Genomic DNA, 17401 nt, shown 5'->3' on the forward strand with positions numbered 1-17401 from the left:
CCTCTCACATCCAGGGCTGATGCTCTAACCACTAGCCCACCGGAGCGGTCTTTTATCCATAAGTTGGACCAGTTTTCAGCAAGGTGTAACAAAATATCATGTACCATTTCTGTCAAGCTGGTAAACATGCAATTAAAAGTCCAGAAGTGTGAATCAAGAATGATGCAGTGACAGTAAACATCATGCTCAACTCAAAAGTTTGTCAAGTTTATGTGAACCTTAATTACCTCAAGTACAGTTTTACAAACTGCAGAGCTCAACAGCCTCTCAATATTTCTGAATCTGGCAAAACCCTTAGAAAAATATTTTTCACATGGGCTGTGGTGATAGCAATCATCTTTCCCCAGTATGTGACGTACCCAAGTCAACACAATGTAATTACTGACCTTCCAGCTTTTTACCCCAAGAATCTGAAGGGTCACTTTTATTCATCTGTGCTATTAAAACTTCTTAAAAAGTTACTGTCCCTTTCATCCTGACCTGTTGCATGTTGGACACTATTAGTAAAAACAATAACCAAAAACCTGATCATTCAGACACTATGCATCACAACATATGTGCCATTTAAAGCATCTGAGGTACTTCGATCAGTTAGTCTCATTCCATTGAATCTAATATTAAACCCAGATCCAAACCAGACACAGACAAGTCAGTATCTTGATTCTGTAATGTGTGCTTTATTCCATAAGCGTCATTTCCAAAAGACCTATCACAACACTGTAAGGGATGGCAGGCCTGGTATGGTCATCCATTTGGGAGGAATAGAGATAACATTTTCAAGATGACGATCATGAAGGTCAACCTGCGTCATTTCCATTTATGAGCAACTAGACACCATAAGAACTCTTCTGGCGGAAACCCCATATCAAAATGACTTTCCATTTAAGAGGAGTAGTGATAACATCAGAATGGTACCATTTTAATTTAGGAACATCTAGACATCATAAGAAGTCTTCTGGTCCAAGCATAATGTTGATATGACCAGCCATATAAACAAAGTAGCAATAACAAGATTTCATGATGACCACTGCGGCAGACATAGTAGAGGTCTGATTGGCACCATTTTCATTTAGCATTAACTAGACATGCTAAGTCTCCTGGTTAAAACCAAGTGTCAATGACTTTTCATTCACGAGTAGCAAGAACAAGAATTTAAAGATGGTTGCTGTGTCAGCCATACTGGACATCAGACTGGCCCTATGTGTAATGAAGGACAAAGCAGACGTTGAAGATCCAATGCTGATATGACCATCCATTTGGGTGGATTAGTAATAACAAGATTTTCAATATGGCTGCTATGGTGGCCATACTGGATTTATTAGCAACACTGTTCTCATTTCGGAACAAGTACACCATGGGATGAATGTGTGTGCAAAGCTTCATAGCAATTCTCCCAGGACAAGAAGTGACAATGAACTCATCTTAACAGACAGATGGATAATGGATTATGGACAAGAAAACATCCCATCTGGTTTATGACCAGTACAGCTCAAATAACTGTGTTGAAAAAAATAAATTAAAAATGAATTATACTTTCCATTCTATTTTCATTAAATCTCCATTACACAGAAATCGTCTGCCTTTTCTTTTTAAATGGTGGGGGGGAATATTCCCCTAAATTGTCAGTTATAAAATATACCTTGCATACAAGTGACTTTGCCAACTTGCGGGATAGTTTTCAGTTTAGTACCTGTGAACAAAACCCATGGAGTGTATTGCATCCAGGGCTAGCACCACTTCAGCACAATAGAACTTGGCCCACTTTTCAGGTACATCATAGTTGCTCATGAGATTCACTAGGTCTCCCCCAGGCATGTAGTCCATCACCATGTACAGATGCCTATGGTCTTGAAATGCATAGTGTAACTGAAAATAAATCCATAAATCCATGAGATAATGCAACTTTATCCAGATGAAAGTAGACTATAACAGAGCTCAGATAAATGCATGAAACTGTAAAACTAATGACCACACAAAAGTAGACAGAACATGGCTTATGGTTAAATTATACAGCAATCCCTTAGTAAAAATGCCTTTCAATATGATCACAGATCCCATTTTTTTCCATAAGGTGAGTATGATCACAGATCCCATTATTTCCATAAGGTGAGTATGATCACAGATCCCATTTTTTTCCATAAGGTGAGTATGATCACAGATCCCATTATTTCCATAAGGTGAGTATGATCACAGATCCCATTTTTTTCCATAAGGTGAGTATGATCACAGATCCCATTATTTCCATAAGGTGAGTATGATCACAGATCCCATTTTTTTCCATAAGGTGAGTATGATCACAGATCCCATTATTTCCATAAGGTGAGTATGATCACAGATCCCATTTTTTTCCATAAGGTGAGTATGATCACAGATCCCATTATTTCCATAAGGTGAGTATGATCACAGATCCCATTTTTTTCCATAAGGTGAGTATAATCACAAATCCCAATTCAGCATACCTGTAAAAAGCAAAACTAGCCTTGGTACAAGGGCTCACCTTCTAAAATACGTTTTTTAACAAATAACATGCAACAAATATCGTTATTATTGTTTTATGTGCACTCTTCAACAAAATTATGAAATGTTCTCTCCCAAATTTGTGTTCCACACAAGACTGATGCATCCTGCTCAGTTTAAGCCTCCCAATAAGCTAAACCATGAAATTAAAATAATCACTGATCCTAGTTTGCTTTGTGCATCATGACAAAACAGTTTCAATACCGATTTACAGCATACTTATGACTATATAACAGGATTTACTCTCTGTTTGGTCAATTTTTAGAAGTTTGAAACAGCAGTTCACTCTTTTAAAAAATCTGCATTACCCAGTTTCTCAACTTGCCAAGATCTAAAGAGTGTAAGCTTATGTGAGAAGCATGTCATAAATAGGAAATCAAAAGAAGCTGTATATGGCTATTCTTTTTTGAAAGATGAACCAAAATCTTCACCTGCCTTTACAGACAAGTTTTAAATCTTGAATGACCACTGATCCTAATGAAATGGGATGAAACTAGCATTAACTGCTTAAGAAGCAGTTCAGTGAAAATTAAGTATTTTCTGTTTGCTGGATTTTTTTATTTTCTTTAACAGAAACAGTTCACATGTGGAACTTAAATTTTCATATCTCAGAGGATTACATTTCCTTTGTAACAATAGGATAAATGTATGCTGTTCAAAAACAGCGCAAAAAGTTGTGCCTCTCATCAAGTCAGTGTGCAAGTTTGTTTAGGTTTCTTTGAATAAAGTATCCCTGTAAAATTATTGCAAAAGAAGCAGATCAATCTTTTCTAAATATACATGTACTAAATATATAAAACATCTGGAATTTTTTTTTTCTTCTAAATATATCACTGAAATAATTACAAGCGATTCTTCAAATGGTATGTTATTGTAAATCACTCTCAACATCTCAGTCTTTCTGTGGGTGGTCTTCATTAATTTACTGTTCAAATGTCAATCAGTAATGTTGACCAGATCCTCCATGGTGGACTTGTGATCAGCGTACCTGCTGAGGCACGGTGGTGGTTTGTCTTGCACATACATATGAAAAATTTATGTTCCATGAGAAACTTTTTAATTCAATGTTACAGTATTCAAAAGATTGTGCATCTACAATGACTACACTAAAGAACTAATATAAATATATCTGATATCTTTAAATACATGTATTTGCTGGACATATCCTGCAGATTAAAGGTTTCGACTGGCACATATTCTGATCAACCATACATCAGTTATATTGAGTTCTCAAATATGTCAACTTGTCCTTGATTCGTTTATCAAGCTCAACAGAGTAAAACTCAAGAATCACTAAGTTAAGTTTACATGCTGTTCTTTTTCCTTGTCAATCAGTTAATAAAGATACTGCCCACTAAGCTTAATTCAAAGGTGACCACATTGTTTCTTTTTTAGGAATCAATGTTTCACCAACAAAGTGTGTTCGATCATTATGATTTCCTAATTGTTTAAACAATATATTGCTACAAACCACAAGACAAGACATGTGTGAAAGCATATCTCCTGGACTAATTAAAAAACCTATATCAATGAATGATTGCCCTTGGGACTGTATTATAGATACTCCATCAGTTCCTCGCACTGCATGGTTTGTGTAGCGGTGTATCAGCACTTTATAACAAAATAATGAAGCCAAGGCTTGAATAAAGAAAATAACATATTATACAATTTATTACCATCCTCCAAGACTTACTTGGAGACATGATCAAATAAAACTACACCATCTCTGTAGATTACCTGAACTACCCAGTCACTGTTACTGGATATGCCTGTAAATTACCTGAACTATCCAGTCACTGTTACTGGATATGCCTGTAGATTACCTGAGCTATCCAGTCACTGTAATTGGATATGCCTGTAATTTACCTAACTATCCAGTCACTGTTACTGGATATGCCTTGTTAACTACTTGAACTACCCAGTCACTGTTACTGGATATGCCTGTAGATTACTTGAAATATCCAGTCACTGTTACTGGATACGCCTGTAAATTACCTGAACTATCCAGTCACTATTACTGGATATGCCTGTAGATTACTTGAAATATCCAGTCACTGTTACTGAATATGCCTGTAGATTACCTGAACTATCCAGTCACTGTTACTGGATATGCCTTGTTAATTACCTGAACTATCCAGTCACTGTTGGCATTAGCCATTATTTCTCTCTCCTCCCAAAAGAAGGCTGAGTCTGACCTTTTAATCTGAAAATGAAATTGTATCAAGTAACACAAAACAAAAACTAACAAACTTAATTTCAATTTGATTTGAGCAGAAAGTGATATACAAAATGAGGTACTCAATTGCAACCCATATAGTAATATACTGCCTCCACCCCACCTTGTCTATCTTACAAAAATACCAAAACAAAATTCAAACAGGATGTACAAAAGCCACTACTACTGTCCCTGCTGGCTGAACAATTATAACTATTTTTACCACACTGTTGGAGATGAGGCAATGAATGTTAATTTTCATATTCTTCAAAATTAATTTTTTTAAAATTGTTGTTAAACAAAAATATGTACATGATTACTATGAAGTCATGCATTTTCATTGTTTGGGGGAAAAATTATATTTATTCAAATATTTAATTCATGGTTTGGGGATGGGGTCCAATTATTTTTACAAGATGTATGGATCACTGTTCATTGTGTCTTTATATTTGTGGTTTGTGCCAACCATGAAATCCACCAAAAAATGGTACACATGCACACAAAAAATTTGTGAATTCCCTGTCTTTATAAACAGACTGAGTTACTGCACTCCTGACATTAGTTTTCAATGACACAGTATATACATGATTTTAAGTCAGCTCCAACTGCGTACTACACGGACTCTGAAACTGCCATTAAAATGTGCAGTCAGCTATGGGTCTATATAGTTGGTTAGGAGTAATCAGAAGGACAACACAGACCCTGATCATCCAGTGAATTAAGCAGCAGCTGAGCAGGGTCAGTGCTAGTTGCAGCTGGACTCAATTTATAAGTACAATACAAAAACATAAACAGCTACAGACAATTCATTTATCCAGTAGAACTAGCAAATGCAGAAAGAAATCAACAGATCATTCATAACAATGACATAATGCCCTTGCAAAGATAAATTACTTTACATACCATTTCATAACAATGACATAATGCCCTTGCAAAGATAAATTACTTTACTTACCATTTCATAACAATGACATAATGCCCTTGCAAAGATAAATTACTTTACTTACCATTTCATAACAATGACATAATGCCCTTGCAAAGATAAATTACTTTACGTACCATTTCATATTTACTGAGAAGTTTCATGGCATAAACTTTTTTTGTGCTCCTGTGACGAACCTACAAGATAAAAAGCCCATCATTACTGAATTTTAAAAAGTTGCTGTTTTGAAGTAAATAAGTGACATTATATGAATCTATGACTTATAGGTTATACTAAATAATCATACAAAATTTCAGGAGGAATATGACTGTTGAAAGACATACTCAGAGCTGAGCTAATATTTATCTTACTGACTTGTAAGGGACAAGTAATTAATAACAACAGTCCCTCTAAAGGGGATGACACACTACTGGCCAAGAATTTTTGGGAATCCAGGATAAATTGATTTCTTCTTTATATGTGCTGAGTGCTGAAAACATATCCAATGTTCTTGAGCAATACAAAGATTTGGAATTTTCAAGATAGAGGCCAGGGCTGCCATACAGGACGCAAGATCCACACCAATTTCACTGACCAATCAGTAAGAAATCACTTGCTGAAAACCCTATGTTGATATAGTGAATCTTAGGCAACATTTGCTCTGATCATTGATTCATGAACACCTAACACTGAGCTACTGTAATTGCATTTAACACCAGACATAATCCTGTCCTGGGTTTCATGTTTCTCTTTACCAGTAATAGCTTGTATTACTGTATAATGTTATCCATTGTAAACAGCCACTAATTAACACTCTAACACTTATCTGTTAGAATGACCACAGCCCAAATTGTTGTAATTTTTATTGGGAGTGGATATTCACTAGTCAAGCACCACCAATCCATGTGCACATGTTGGCAGCTTTATTTTTTAATGCTTTTATAAGCCATTGCCCCATGATCTGAGCAACATTTAGCTGTGAGACTGACTTGATTAACAATTACTCAGATTAACTGATTTATAAATTCAGGTGAAAATCTTTTAGCAAACACCACATGTAATGTTTGTTTTTGTATACTAGTTGAATAAGGGGCCCCCAAATGACCTAAAGCGCTCTCCGTTACGGATCACTGCCATCTCAACTCTGTCTGCATGGGTTCTAGTCTCAGATTCGGCCAATGTGGGTATGTGAGAAAGCTTGCCAGTAGCTTCTTGTGGGTCAGTGGTTATTTCCAGGGTTTTCCCAGGTTCTTCCTCCACCATTAATACTGGCCGCCATGTATAGCCTATCGTGTGCTGAAAAATGGCGTTAAACCTTACAGCAACAACAACAACTAGTTGAATCAGCAAACATCTGCATCTATTGTTTCAGCAATGACTCTACAATCACTGCAGGCAAACACAAAGATTTAAAGTCTTACTAATTGTTGTTGTTGTTATACAGTTTAAAGCCATTTTTCAGCACAAGATAGGCTTTACATTGCCGGCAGTATAAATGTTGGAGGAAGAACCCGGGAAAACCCCAGAAAGAAACACTGACCCACAAGAAGCTACTGGCAAGCTTTCTTACATATCCACATTGGCAGAGCCTGTGACTCGAACCCACACAAAGATGAGATGGCAGTGATCTGTAACGGTGAGCACTGCAGACCACTCAGAATGGCTTACTACTAATAGTAAGATTAATACTCAGCAGCTTTGTAACCAGTTGACCACTTTAAAAAAATAAATCAAGATTAAAGTGGAGCAACTGACTTCACAGATACCAACATTTAACATTTTGAAAGATTCAATGATAAGACCTTTTTTACATCATGTCTTGCCAAATTATTAAATTCAACACTTGATTGTTGTGTCACAAAACTCTGCAGTACTTGAAGATATTGGTGAAATTATTTCAAGTTTCGGGAGCCATGCCATGATTGTGTTATATCCGAATTCATTTATAATAGCTTATCATCACTACAGGCTTTCACTTCATACAGATATCAATGCATTTAATGCCAGAATTTTGTGTCAAATTTGATTAAAATCTGCAGAGTAGTTTTCTGACAAGTTAGTGATTGAAGTGTTTCCTTTTTTTTAGTAACAATGGCAATATATGGTTTCAGATCAGCATGATTTTGTACTAACCTGAAATGCCTTTACACCAGGATGCTTTCTGTCAAATTTAGTGCTTTTACATGTGATCTGTTTTTTCATTCAATGGCAGATCTTTCAGTTTTGGTGAATAGGTTGAAAGTAGGAATGTCTCTGATTGGTCACAAATGGGAGTTTTCCAAGAATCTCACAATAAAGAACCAATAAGAAATGACTTAACTTTCTTTCTTTAAATAATAAATATCTTCATTAAACAATTAGTTGAGCAAATCTAACATGCATTTATAGACTCGTATTTTGAGGTTTTACTACATTCTGTCTTCATGTATGATGAATTGTAAGAACAGTGGACAGGACCAGCTTCTTTATTAGGTTACTGATCCTGTGGGCTTGCAGATTTTCTGGGGAGTTTTACACATTGCATTATATGCCACAATACTCTATAATCAAGGCCGAATTGATCAAATGGTTTCTGAGTAGGTGTAAATTGCAACTTTGAATGGATGACTCAAAATGGACAAAGACAATGGGATGCCCATTCTGTCAATCAAGGATCATAACATAGTCAACATCTTGTCATTATGACACTCATTTAAGCCACTGCTGGAATAATGTGTCACTGAAATCTGAAAAATAATGCCTCAGTGAATTTGACTGAAATCAAGCAAAAAGTGCTATAGCATTTATAACCCATTGGTGTGCTTATTCAAAGTCAAACAAGGGCAACAACTCTAGAAATACAGGCCAAATCTACTCAACATCAAACTTATCCAAGCTCATGTTGAGATAAAGCAAGGCCATAAGTGTATTTGAAATCTAACTAAAAATGTGGAAATTGCACAAACGTGTGCATCAGCAATACCAAATGCTCAATCAAGGGCCACAACTCTAGGAAATATGTGCAAAACAGGCTCATTACTCAATTCTTCCATGATCTTGCTGAGATGAAACAAATTTGGTTAAAATCTATCATATATGAGGAAGTTACAGTATTCACAAGGTTGTGCATCTGCGATGACTACACTAAAGAACTATGCAAAGTATATGCTCATCATCTGACTCATCTGAGCTGTTGTTGAGATGACAAGTAAATATGGTCCAAGTCTGATAACAACTGTTAAACCTAGCCTGCTATCAACTTTGTACATTACCAATGTCTATGCTAAGATGAGCAAGGGTCATAATTCTAATAGCTATGATCAAGAAATATATGCAGACTGTGATCATGATATGTTCAATTAGCAAAGAAAGTTTATTTTTCCCTGAACAAAGTCCATCAGAATCGGTTAAATGGCTCCTGAGATATGTTGGTTACAAGTGTCTTCTGTAATGGAGATTCAAAATTGATTGGAAAGGTACTAATAACTCTGTAAAACAATGAGTCTATAAAATGGGCAGATACTCCACTGGTCAAAAAGAATTTACAGGAATTCAAAACCATTTTTTCCTGTTAATTCCTGATTGTTTTAAACAATCTCTGATAATATTCTTCAGCAAATATCAAGACTTTAAAATTTGCTGCAGTGGTGGCCATACTGCATGTCAGAGTGACACAGTTTCATTTAAGACCAACAAGACATTATAAGAAGAACTTGGTGGAAACATGTTATGACTTTCTGTTTTGGATGAGTAATTAGTAGGATTTTCAAGATGGCTGTCATGGTGGCCATACTGGATATCTGGTTGGAACCATGTCCATTCAGGACCAACTAGACACCTTAAGAAACCTTTTGGTGAAAGCATAATATCAATACGAACAGCCATCAAGAAGAATATGTGATAAAAAAATTTTAAGACGGCCATTATTTTGGCCCTATTGCAAGTCAGATAGGCACCATTTTCATTTACGGCCAATTAACACATCATACAAAGACTTTCTGTGAAAGCCCCATGCTGATACAGTCTTTCTTAATGGAGCAATGATAAGATTTCAAGATGATCTTGCTGAGATGAAGCAAATTTGGTTTTAAGATTTTTACATGTCTCAGCAGCATCTTTTTCATTTAGGAACAACTAAACTTCACGTCAGTTAGTAAATTCTAATACTGATATGTCCACCAATTCAGGAGGAGTAGCAATACCAAGATTTTTAAGATGGCTATTGTGGTGGCCATACTGGATCTGCAATGGACAAAATTTTCATCCTGAACCAACCATACATGGGATGAACATGTGTCCAAAGTTTCACACCAATCCACCAAGTAGTTTAGGAGGAGCAGCGATAAGAAGCCTGAGCTAATGGACAATGGACAACAGACGATGGACCACAAACAATCCCATAAAACTCCCATGCTCCTATATCCAACAGAGCTATAACATGGACCTAAAAAGGTGAAACCTTTGAAAAGCAAATCTGTTACAATTCATGTAGCACATGGCAATAAATTATGTGAACAGACAGACAGATGGAGAGACTAAAAAGGCTATTATACTATAAGGTCCCTCCATCTCAATGCTGAGCCCTAATAAATAAAAATAAATCTGGAAATTTCTACACTCACCAGCTGAACCTCTCCAAAAGCACCACGACCAATGACTTTGACTACATCAAAATCATCATGTCTCATCCGACATTTGTTAACCCTCTGCACAGCCTTTGAATCTAAAATCACAGAATTTAAAGCAGGGTTATCACACATGTCCATTACAGAAAACAAGCTTTAAATCCCAATACCCGACAAACAAAACAAATACCAGATTAGTGATAAGTCCCTACATTCTACATTTCTGACATCATCTTAGGAAAATCAATCAAGTGATTCTTACCGTCTAGTACTTAAAAAAATTAAAAGCAAAAAAAACAGTAAAAGCATGATAGTGTTTCTCAACAGATTTAAAAACTGAAGAGTCATATGACCCTTGACACCAAAATCTCAAGAGTCAAAACTGAAATTTCAAGAGTCATTCGTAATCATGATCTCATAGCTAAAGATTAGGTGCTATACAAAGTCCTCATTATTATTATTATACATGTACAGGGGCAAAATATCTGCAGTTCACATACTGAATTGTGTCAATTCTCACAGATAGTAGGGGCACCATGTCAAAGGCACCAGAATTGCAGACTTTAAAGTAATTTTCATCACACTTATTCAATGTACAGACTCTTTCATGAATGTTCACTTGAAATTTATGTACCTTGCTGAAAAATAACAATCTAACTATGCTAGATAAGAACCATAAATTAGCCTACCCATTTATTAAATTTCTTTTTCAAACGAGCACTCTCCTTGCAAGATCCCTATTGCTGTTATTCCTCAAAATTGTAGACAAAACATGTCAGTGACAATTTAAACTCAGTCGTCAAAAAAGAAATGTAGCTCTTTGGAGTTGGTCAAGAAGCAGAGTGGTTTGAGCCATGCTACTATTCATGTAGTTTTGCTTTCTATCCAGATTTAGCAGGTATGTAACATTCAACAATTTGTCTAGAGCAGGGCTGTTCAACCTTTCCGTGTGAGGTGCCACATTGCCTTTTGTTATTTAATCATGGAGTCGATTATAAATTTGGCCTACATTTTTCACTACCAGTCAGCACAAGTTATGAAATGTTGGTGAGCCAGATAGAAACCTTTGGAAGATAAAATTCCGGCCCACAGACCTTATGTTGAACAAATCTGGTCTTGTGAATACATTAGGAACCCAAACTCTATCCAATCTTTTATGTGACGCTGCAAAATCTATGCCAAGCAAGAGTATGGTAAAGGTCTATACAACTGCAACTGATAGGTCTCATTTGTTTTCTTTTTTCACATCTGTTTGAAAAATACAAAATCTATACCCAAAAACTAAAATACATCAGCACTATTTGTGCATAAGCAATAAAGATAAACATATTTATAATGTACTTTAAGAAATGACAATGACAAAAACAGGCCATGGGCCCTTGTTATGTACTCAGTGAGTTTATGTCACGGTCTGAAGATCTGTATGATTTTCATCCAGATGTGAAAACCTCCATTACATATTTTATATGGTTGATCCCAAACATAAACAATGAAGAGCATTTTATATGGCACATTATAATAGTCATACATGCAGAACTAGCTGAGCTCTAGAGATTTGCTGGCCAACAGGTCTTAATTGCTAAACCCTTGGTCAAGGTATACAATAACAATATTTTCTAAAAGATTTATCATGACCATGACTGCTAGACCGCAGAATCTAAATATTTCTTTATTACCCAAATTGCAACTACTTAAAGGCCAGCAAATTTCCACAATTATGGAGAACTGCAAAGGTAACTCCACACCACAAAGCAGGCCCTGGAGCAAATGATGACCTGGACAAATGCTGGCCAATTTCTATTCTTCCAACTCTTTCAAAATTTATTGTAAAGCGTGTCCGTCTTTTATGAAATAAATCAATGACCACAAACTTCATAATAAATCTGGTTTCTGGCAAAATCATTCCTGTGAACAGCACTAATATCAATAGTTGACACATGGCTTCTTGTAAGTTAGTTGGGAGTGTTATGGTTGATTTTTTTAAAAGTGTTTGATCATACACTTCTAGAAAAATTAAAAATCTACCAATGTAGTAACACAGCCAACCAATGGTTTACTTCATGCCTGAATGACAATTTTTAGAAATGAACTTTACATGGACAAACTGAAAGTACTTTCCAGGAACAAAACTTCTTGATATTCTTGTTGACAATAATGGTCTGGCAATCCTTAAAGGTATCATAGTAAGCCAAACTTCGGATATGCATACAAAGTTGAATACCGGAGCTAAACATCGGTACCAAATTTATTAAACTATTTGAAATTTAGCTTGAAATAACAGCGTTTTTTTCTTAAATAGTTTGCATGAGAAAGGAGTGAAGAGTCCTAACTTGTAGTTATTATATAGTACACAAATGACAGGTAGATTGTAAGCAATGATACAATCCCCTGTGTCTTTGAATGCCTAAACTAGATTACATCTGTTCTGTAGCTAATTAAGTTAACTGCATTAAATAAAGTCTTTATTATTATTATTACTATTATTATTATTATAATAACATGTTTCACACAATTAAATAAACACAGCACTATCTAAACAATGAAATGTACTCAGTACTATCCACGATAAAAACCTCTATTAGTTCAACCTGTTTAGTACTTGCAACCTAATTATATATGACCTTGAATCACATTTACTGTAGACCTACAGATTTTATGCCGACTCTACAAAGCACATTATGCTGCAATCTATAATCAACAGCTTAATAAATACAGGAAAGATGATGACTGATTGATGTGGAGGCTTTCCCTCCCATCTGCTGGGGTGTTCTAGTCTCCCTCTGGTTCTAAATGAACTTAAATGAGAGTTCAGGCATTTTTAGCTAAAAATATACTTTGGATTCATAGCTGCCAACCCCCGAGTACAAAAATACTGACTGCTTATGAAAAATAAAATACTGATTTTCCGGAACAAATCCTGATTTATACAACTGTAATGCAACTATTGACAACATCTACAACCATCAGTAAAGTAGGACAGTAACTTACTTAATTATTGAAGGTCAAAGATGCACATGTTGCACTCTTGCACCTTCCGGACTGGCACCCTGTTCCATTCAAATGCCCATTCAAAAGGTACAAGAATGCATCACACAAAGACACAGGCTATTTACAGGAACCTTTTCCAAACCTTGCTTTTTCTATCATAATCAATTTCAATGTACCATCTTTCACTGATAATCTAAATTCTGTATTACTTTTTTTATTGAACTGTTTTCCTTCTAGCACATGAGTAATTGGTGATTTAACTGTCTGGAAAAAGTGTGCAAAATAAATCACCAGCAACACTAGTAACTGAGAAAGGTTCATTTCTAAAAGAAATTTAGTAAACTGAACTTTGATTGAATTATATCAAGGTTCTCTGGAATTTATAAACATCACAAGTTCAGGATGAGTTGTTGATGATGAAGCAGCAAGCTGATGTTTATTAGCATTTTCATGCTGTTTTATGTCATGGGCACATCCATGCCCAATAGCGAAATAACAATTAAACAATTTGCAAAATGCAAGGTTTTCTCCTTTACTAGATGGTTTCACAAATCTAAACAAGATGGCACAATTGTCCTTCCTTCCAGTTCTGTTTTCTTTTCTTTGCTGGATAAAATTCTGCTTTCCTTTTTGATGTGACTAGAAGTTGAATATTACAAAGATTAGATAAAGTGGTAGCAGCAACTGCTTTGCGCAATCCAATATGGAAATTAAAGACTGGCATAGTAGCCTCAATTTCAAATGAACCAATCATATTTTAGAACTCTATATCCCAATATACATGTGATACATTTACTCTCTTTATGGAACTGGATGCCTGTTATAAACAGAAAATTGCAAGGTAATTTTAATGTTTTTTTTTAATTAAAAAAATAACCAAAAAACTACAGCTGTATTCAGGTCCAAAATACAGGACAAATATGGAAAAAAATGGGACATTTGGAAGCTAAGTGGATTGCTGGATTTGGTCATCTGATGAGTTTACATAGAACCTAAAGGACGGATTAAAGTGATGAAAAAGAATAATCACTTAAATATTTTCGGAAGGAGATAAACTTTATCATTTACAGTTTATACAGATGCAATTTATCTGGTACAGTACATTCTTTCAATCCACATGACAAATACCACAAACTGTGCCAGAATGGCAAGCAACTATTGTTTATCAGTTTCATTATTTGTTACATTTCAACCCAGTTATCCTTTATAAGAAGTTGACATGAATACAAATAAATCATTTTGTTGCCAAAGAACATGGATCCAAACGTGTATTTATACTGGGTTTAGCAAAAGTGAAATTGTTTAAATTATGCCCATGATCATCCAACTGGCACAGAATCTTTGGGAATTTAAAAAACAGGAACAAATTCTGGACAAGTACAATTAAAAGCAAAATAAACAAAGGTGAAAAAGGTGGGGTCAGTTAATATGTACGGATGTGGGAAACCTAACTTCTTTTTCCACCATGTTGCAGCAGCAGTTATTTTTTTCTGGACATCAATAATATCATCATCTTTTGCAATTTAGTCTCACTGTCTTGCAAACTTTGACATGAAATGGGTATCTGTAGTAAATACGATTGTTTATGCAGTACAATAAAAACTGCCTCCAGTTTGGTACATCAGTATGGGTTTAGCTTTATTTAAGTGGAATTTCTTCTTGTTCATGCTTATCCCCCCGCCACGTTCAGCTTGAACGGTATTACTCATCAGCTGAACACCTTATATCTATCAATAATACCTTGTAGATCACCTGAAATGGCTAAGCCAAGTATTTGCCACGTTTATAAAATCTCTCTCACTGCACTGATTGCTATTAATATGTGGCTTTATATTTTTCATGCCTTTAAACAGGTATCACTGGTTGTTGTTTTTGTAGGGTTTAACGCCATTTTTCAGCACAAGATAGGCTATACATGGTGGCCAGTATAAATGGTGGAGGAAGAACCTGGGAAAACCCCAGAAAGAACCACCAACCCATGAGAAGCTACTGGCAAGCTTTCTCACATACTCACATTGGCCGAACACGAGACTCAAACCCACGCAGACGGAGGTGAGATGGCAGTGATCCGTAACGGTGAGTGCTTTAGACCACTCGGCCATTAGGGGCCCCCATTATCACTAGTAAAACTTCATTAACTACTGGAGGTGTATGAGGTTTTGGTTTCAAAAGTTGTAGATCCCTCTTACTTCATGTTTATTTTGACTTGCTCATTAATTCTAAGGTCATCATGAATACTGTCACTGCTCACTTTGATTACTGTAGTAATTCTCACTCATTTGTCTTTCAATCTATTAAATTTCAGAAGCTTTAAGTTCATACATGTTAATTATGACCAGATTCAACAATATACCTAATTACATAACGTGTGTGTTTTTTTATATATATTTTTAACATAGCTTTAACAATTTTTCAACCTATTGCTAAGATGTCTGCAGTGTGACAGTTTTATGATGATGTCTAGCATTGGGGCATCATGCTACAGACATGTAGCATCATACTCCACCTAGTCACATTATCCTGACACCAGGCCAAATAGTCCTAACACTAACCTCTTAATGCTGACCACCAAGCGAGGCAGCTGCTAGTACCATTTTTATAAGTCTTTGGTATAACACGGCCGGGGTTCAACCCCACGACCACCTGCATCAGAGGCAGATGCTCTAACCACTAGGCCACCAGAGCGGTCTCCTAATTATATAAATTCTTGATGCATACAAAATGAATTGATAAACAGCGATTTTTCTCATTACTTATTTTTAATAAAGAGTGGAATCAAAATTTCTAAATTTTGCCAGTAAATGAATTCCAAAATGTAGGTAAAAGTAGCACATTAAAAAAAATTCATCCTCTTTAATTATCAATGCATTTTTCCAAGCTGGTGATAAAAAGCTTTTAAAAATATGCCTCTAGTGTAATACAGCTTCATAAACATGTCAGATTTTTGTGCTGCTGGGACAGACGTATATTATATGAACTACACTAAATGACTACAGGACAGAACACAAACTGCATACGGTTTGTTTCATATACCATTCCCTTGAAACATCGGTGCTAAAATATAACAATGAAGCTCAACAACATTATGACTGGCCACCCTTAACAAGCAAATTGGCTGACTTCAAAGTAAAATATAACTCCTCAGGTGGTGCATGAATATAGATTCATGGAAAAATGTGATGAAAACAGTAACATATATTTAAAACATTGCTTGGTTTTTTATGTGAACAGACACTGATAGAGAACAGCCTTGAAGACCATAAAGACGAATTCAGTTCATTAAAAAGTTTGTTCATGACATACAGTGTACACAATTCTGAGCATTTAAAATAAAATTGCTATACTCTCATAAACAAAGTTAGTGTCAAACCTACAAAAAACTTTTCCTAGCTTGAGTATCTTTTTTATTTTAATAAATGATGCCACGTTAATCTTGCAGAATAAACTACAGAAAGCATTATGCATGTCATAATGTTCCAGTGTTCTTGATCATACATAGTACAGCGTTCATTTTTAGTCTCTTTTCGAGTTTTGTATGTTTTACTGGTTTCAATAATTTCTTTAAAGTGGTGCTGGATATAGCATGAAAACAGAAGAGAAACTACGACAAATTAATTGATAAATACTACAAGAAATGTTACCACTGAATAGTTTCAAAATTTTCAAGGTTTCTCCAAGGTTTCTCAAGGTTCAAAATCATGTTTTTCAAGGTGCATTATTACATTAATTTTAAAGGATACATAAATGAAACTTATGTAAACACAAGTTAAGACCTAAAGTATATATAGTACCAAAAATGGCGGGCATGGGTCATTTCCTGTTCTAGCTCACGACTCTTTTCAACAAATCCACAAAAACAGGCCAGTCACATTCTAATGAACTAGTCAGCTACAAGTAAGACCTAATGATTCTAAGGGCTATGCCGGTTGAGGTTCCATATCTCATCGCTGCTATGGTAGCCAGATTGGCCTGAGTATGAAGAAACAAAAACGTACACGGACACTCTTCTACTTATTTCTGCCTTTCCTATCATTACTCTTCTGACTGTCCTATCACTTCCATCTTTACTTTATCTTTGACCATGCACCACCCATTGCTTAATAGTCAAGTGTGACTGTGTCAACGTATTTATAGATAGAATACTTACTATTACTC

General features: G+C 35.5%; 1 protein-coding gene across 3 annotated transcripts in view; it reads right to left on the reverse strand.

The window, feature by feature from the left end:
- Positions 1-17401, reverse strand: part of LOC149807601 (rho-associated protein kinase 2-like) — a 176629-nt gene that overhangs the window by 138624 nt on the left and 20604 nt on the right. For all 3 annotated transcript variants that reach the window (XM_089968685.1, XM_089968666.1, XM_089968676.1), the window contains 4 exons: positions 10256-10356; positions 5792-5851; positions 4643-4720; positions 1691-1866 (listed from right to left, as the gene is read on the reverse strand). In XM_089968685.1, coding sequence (XP_089824811.1) covers positions 1691-1866; positions 4643-4720; positions 5792-5851; positions 10256-10356 — 415 coding nt within the window. The remainder of the gene's footprint in view (positions 1-1690; positions 1867-4642; positions 4721-5791; positions 5852-10255; positions 10357-17401) is intronic.

The sequence above is a fragment of the Sinohyriopsis cumingii genome, chromosome 1 (genome assembly GCF_028554795.1).
Source record: "Sinohyriopsis cumingii isolate HCF-2022 chromosome 1, ASM2855479v2, whole genome shotgun sequence".
Classification (NCBI taxonomy): Eukaryota; Metazoa; Mollusca; class Bivalvia; order Unionida; family Unionidae; genus Sinohyriopsis; species Sinohyriopsis cumingii.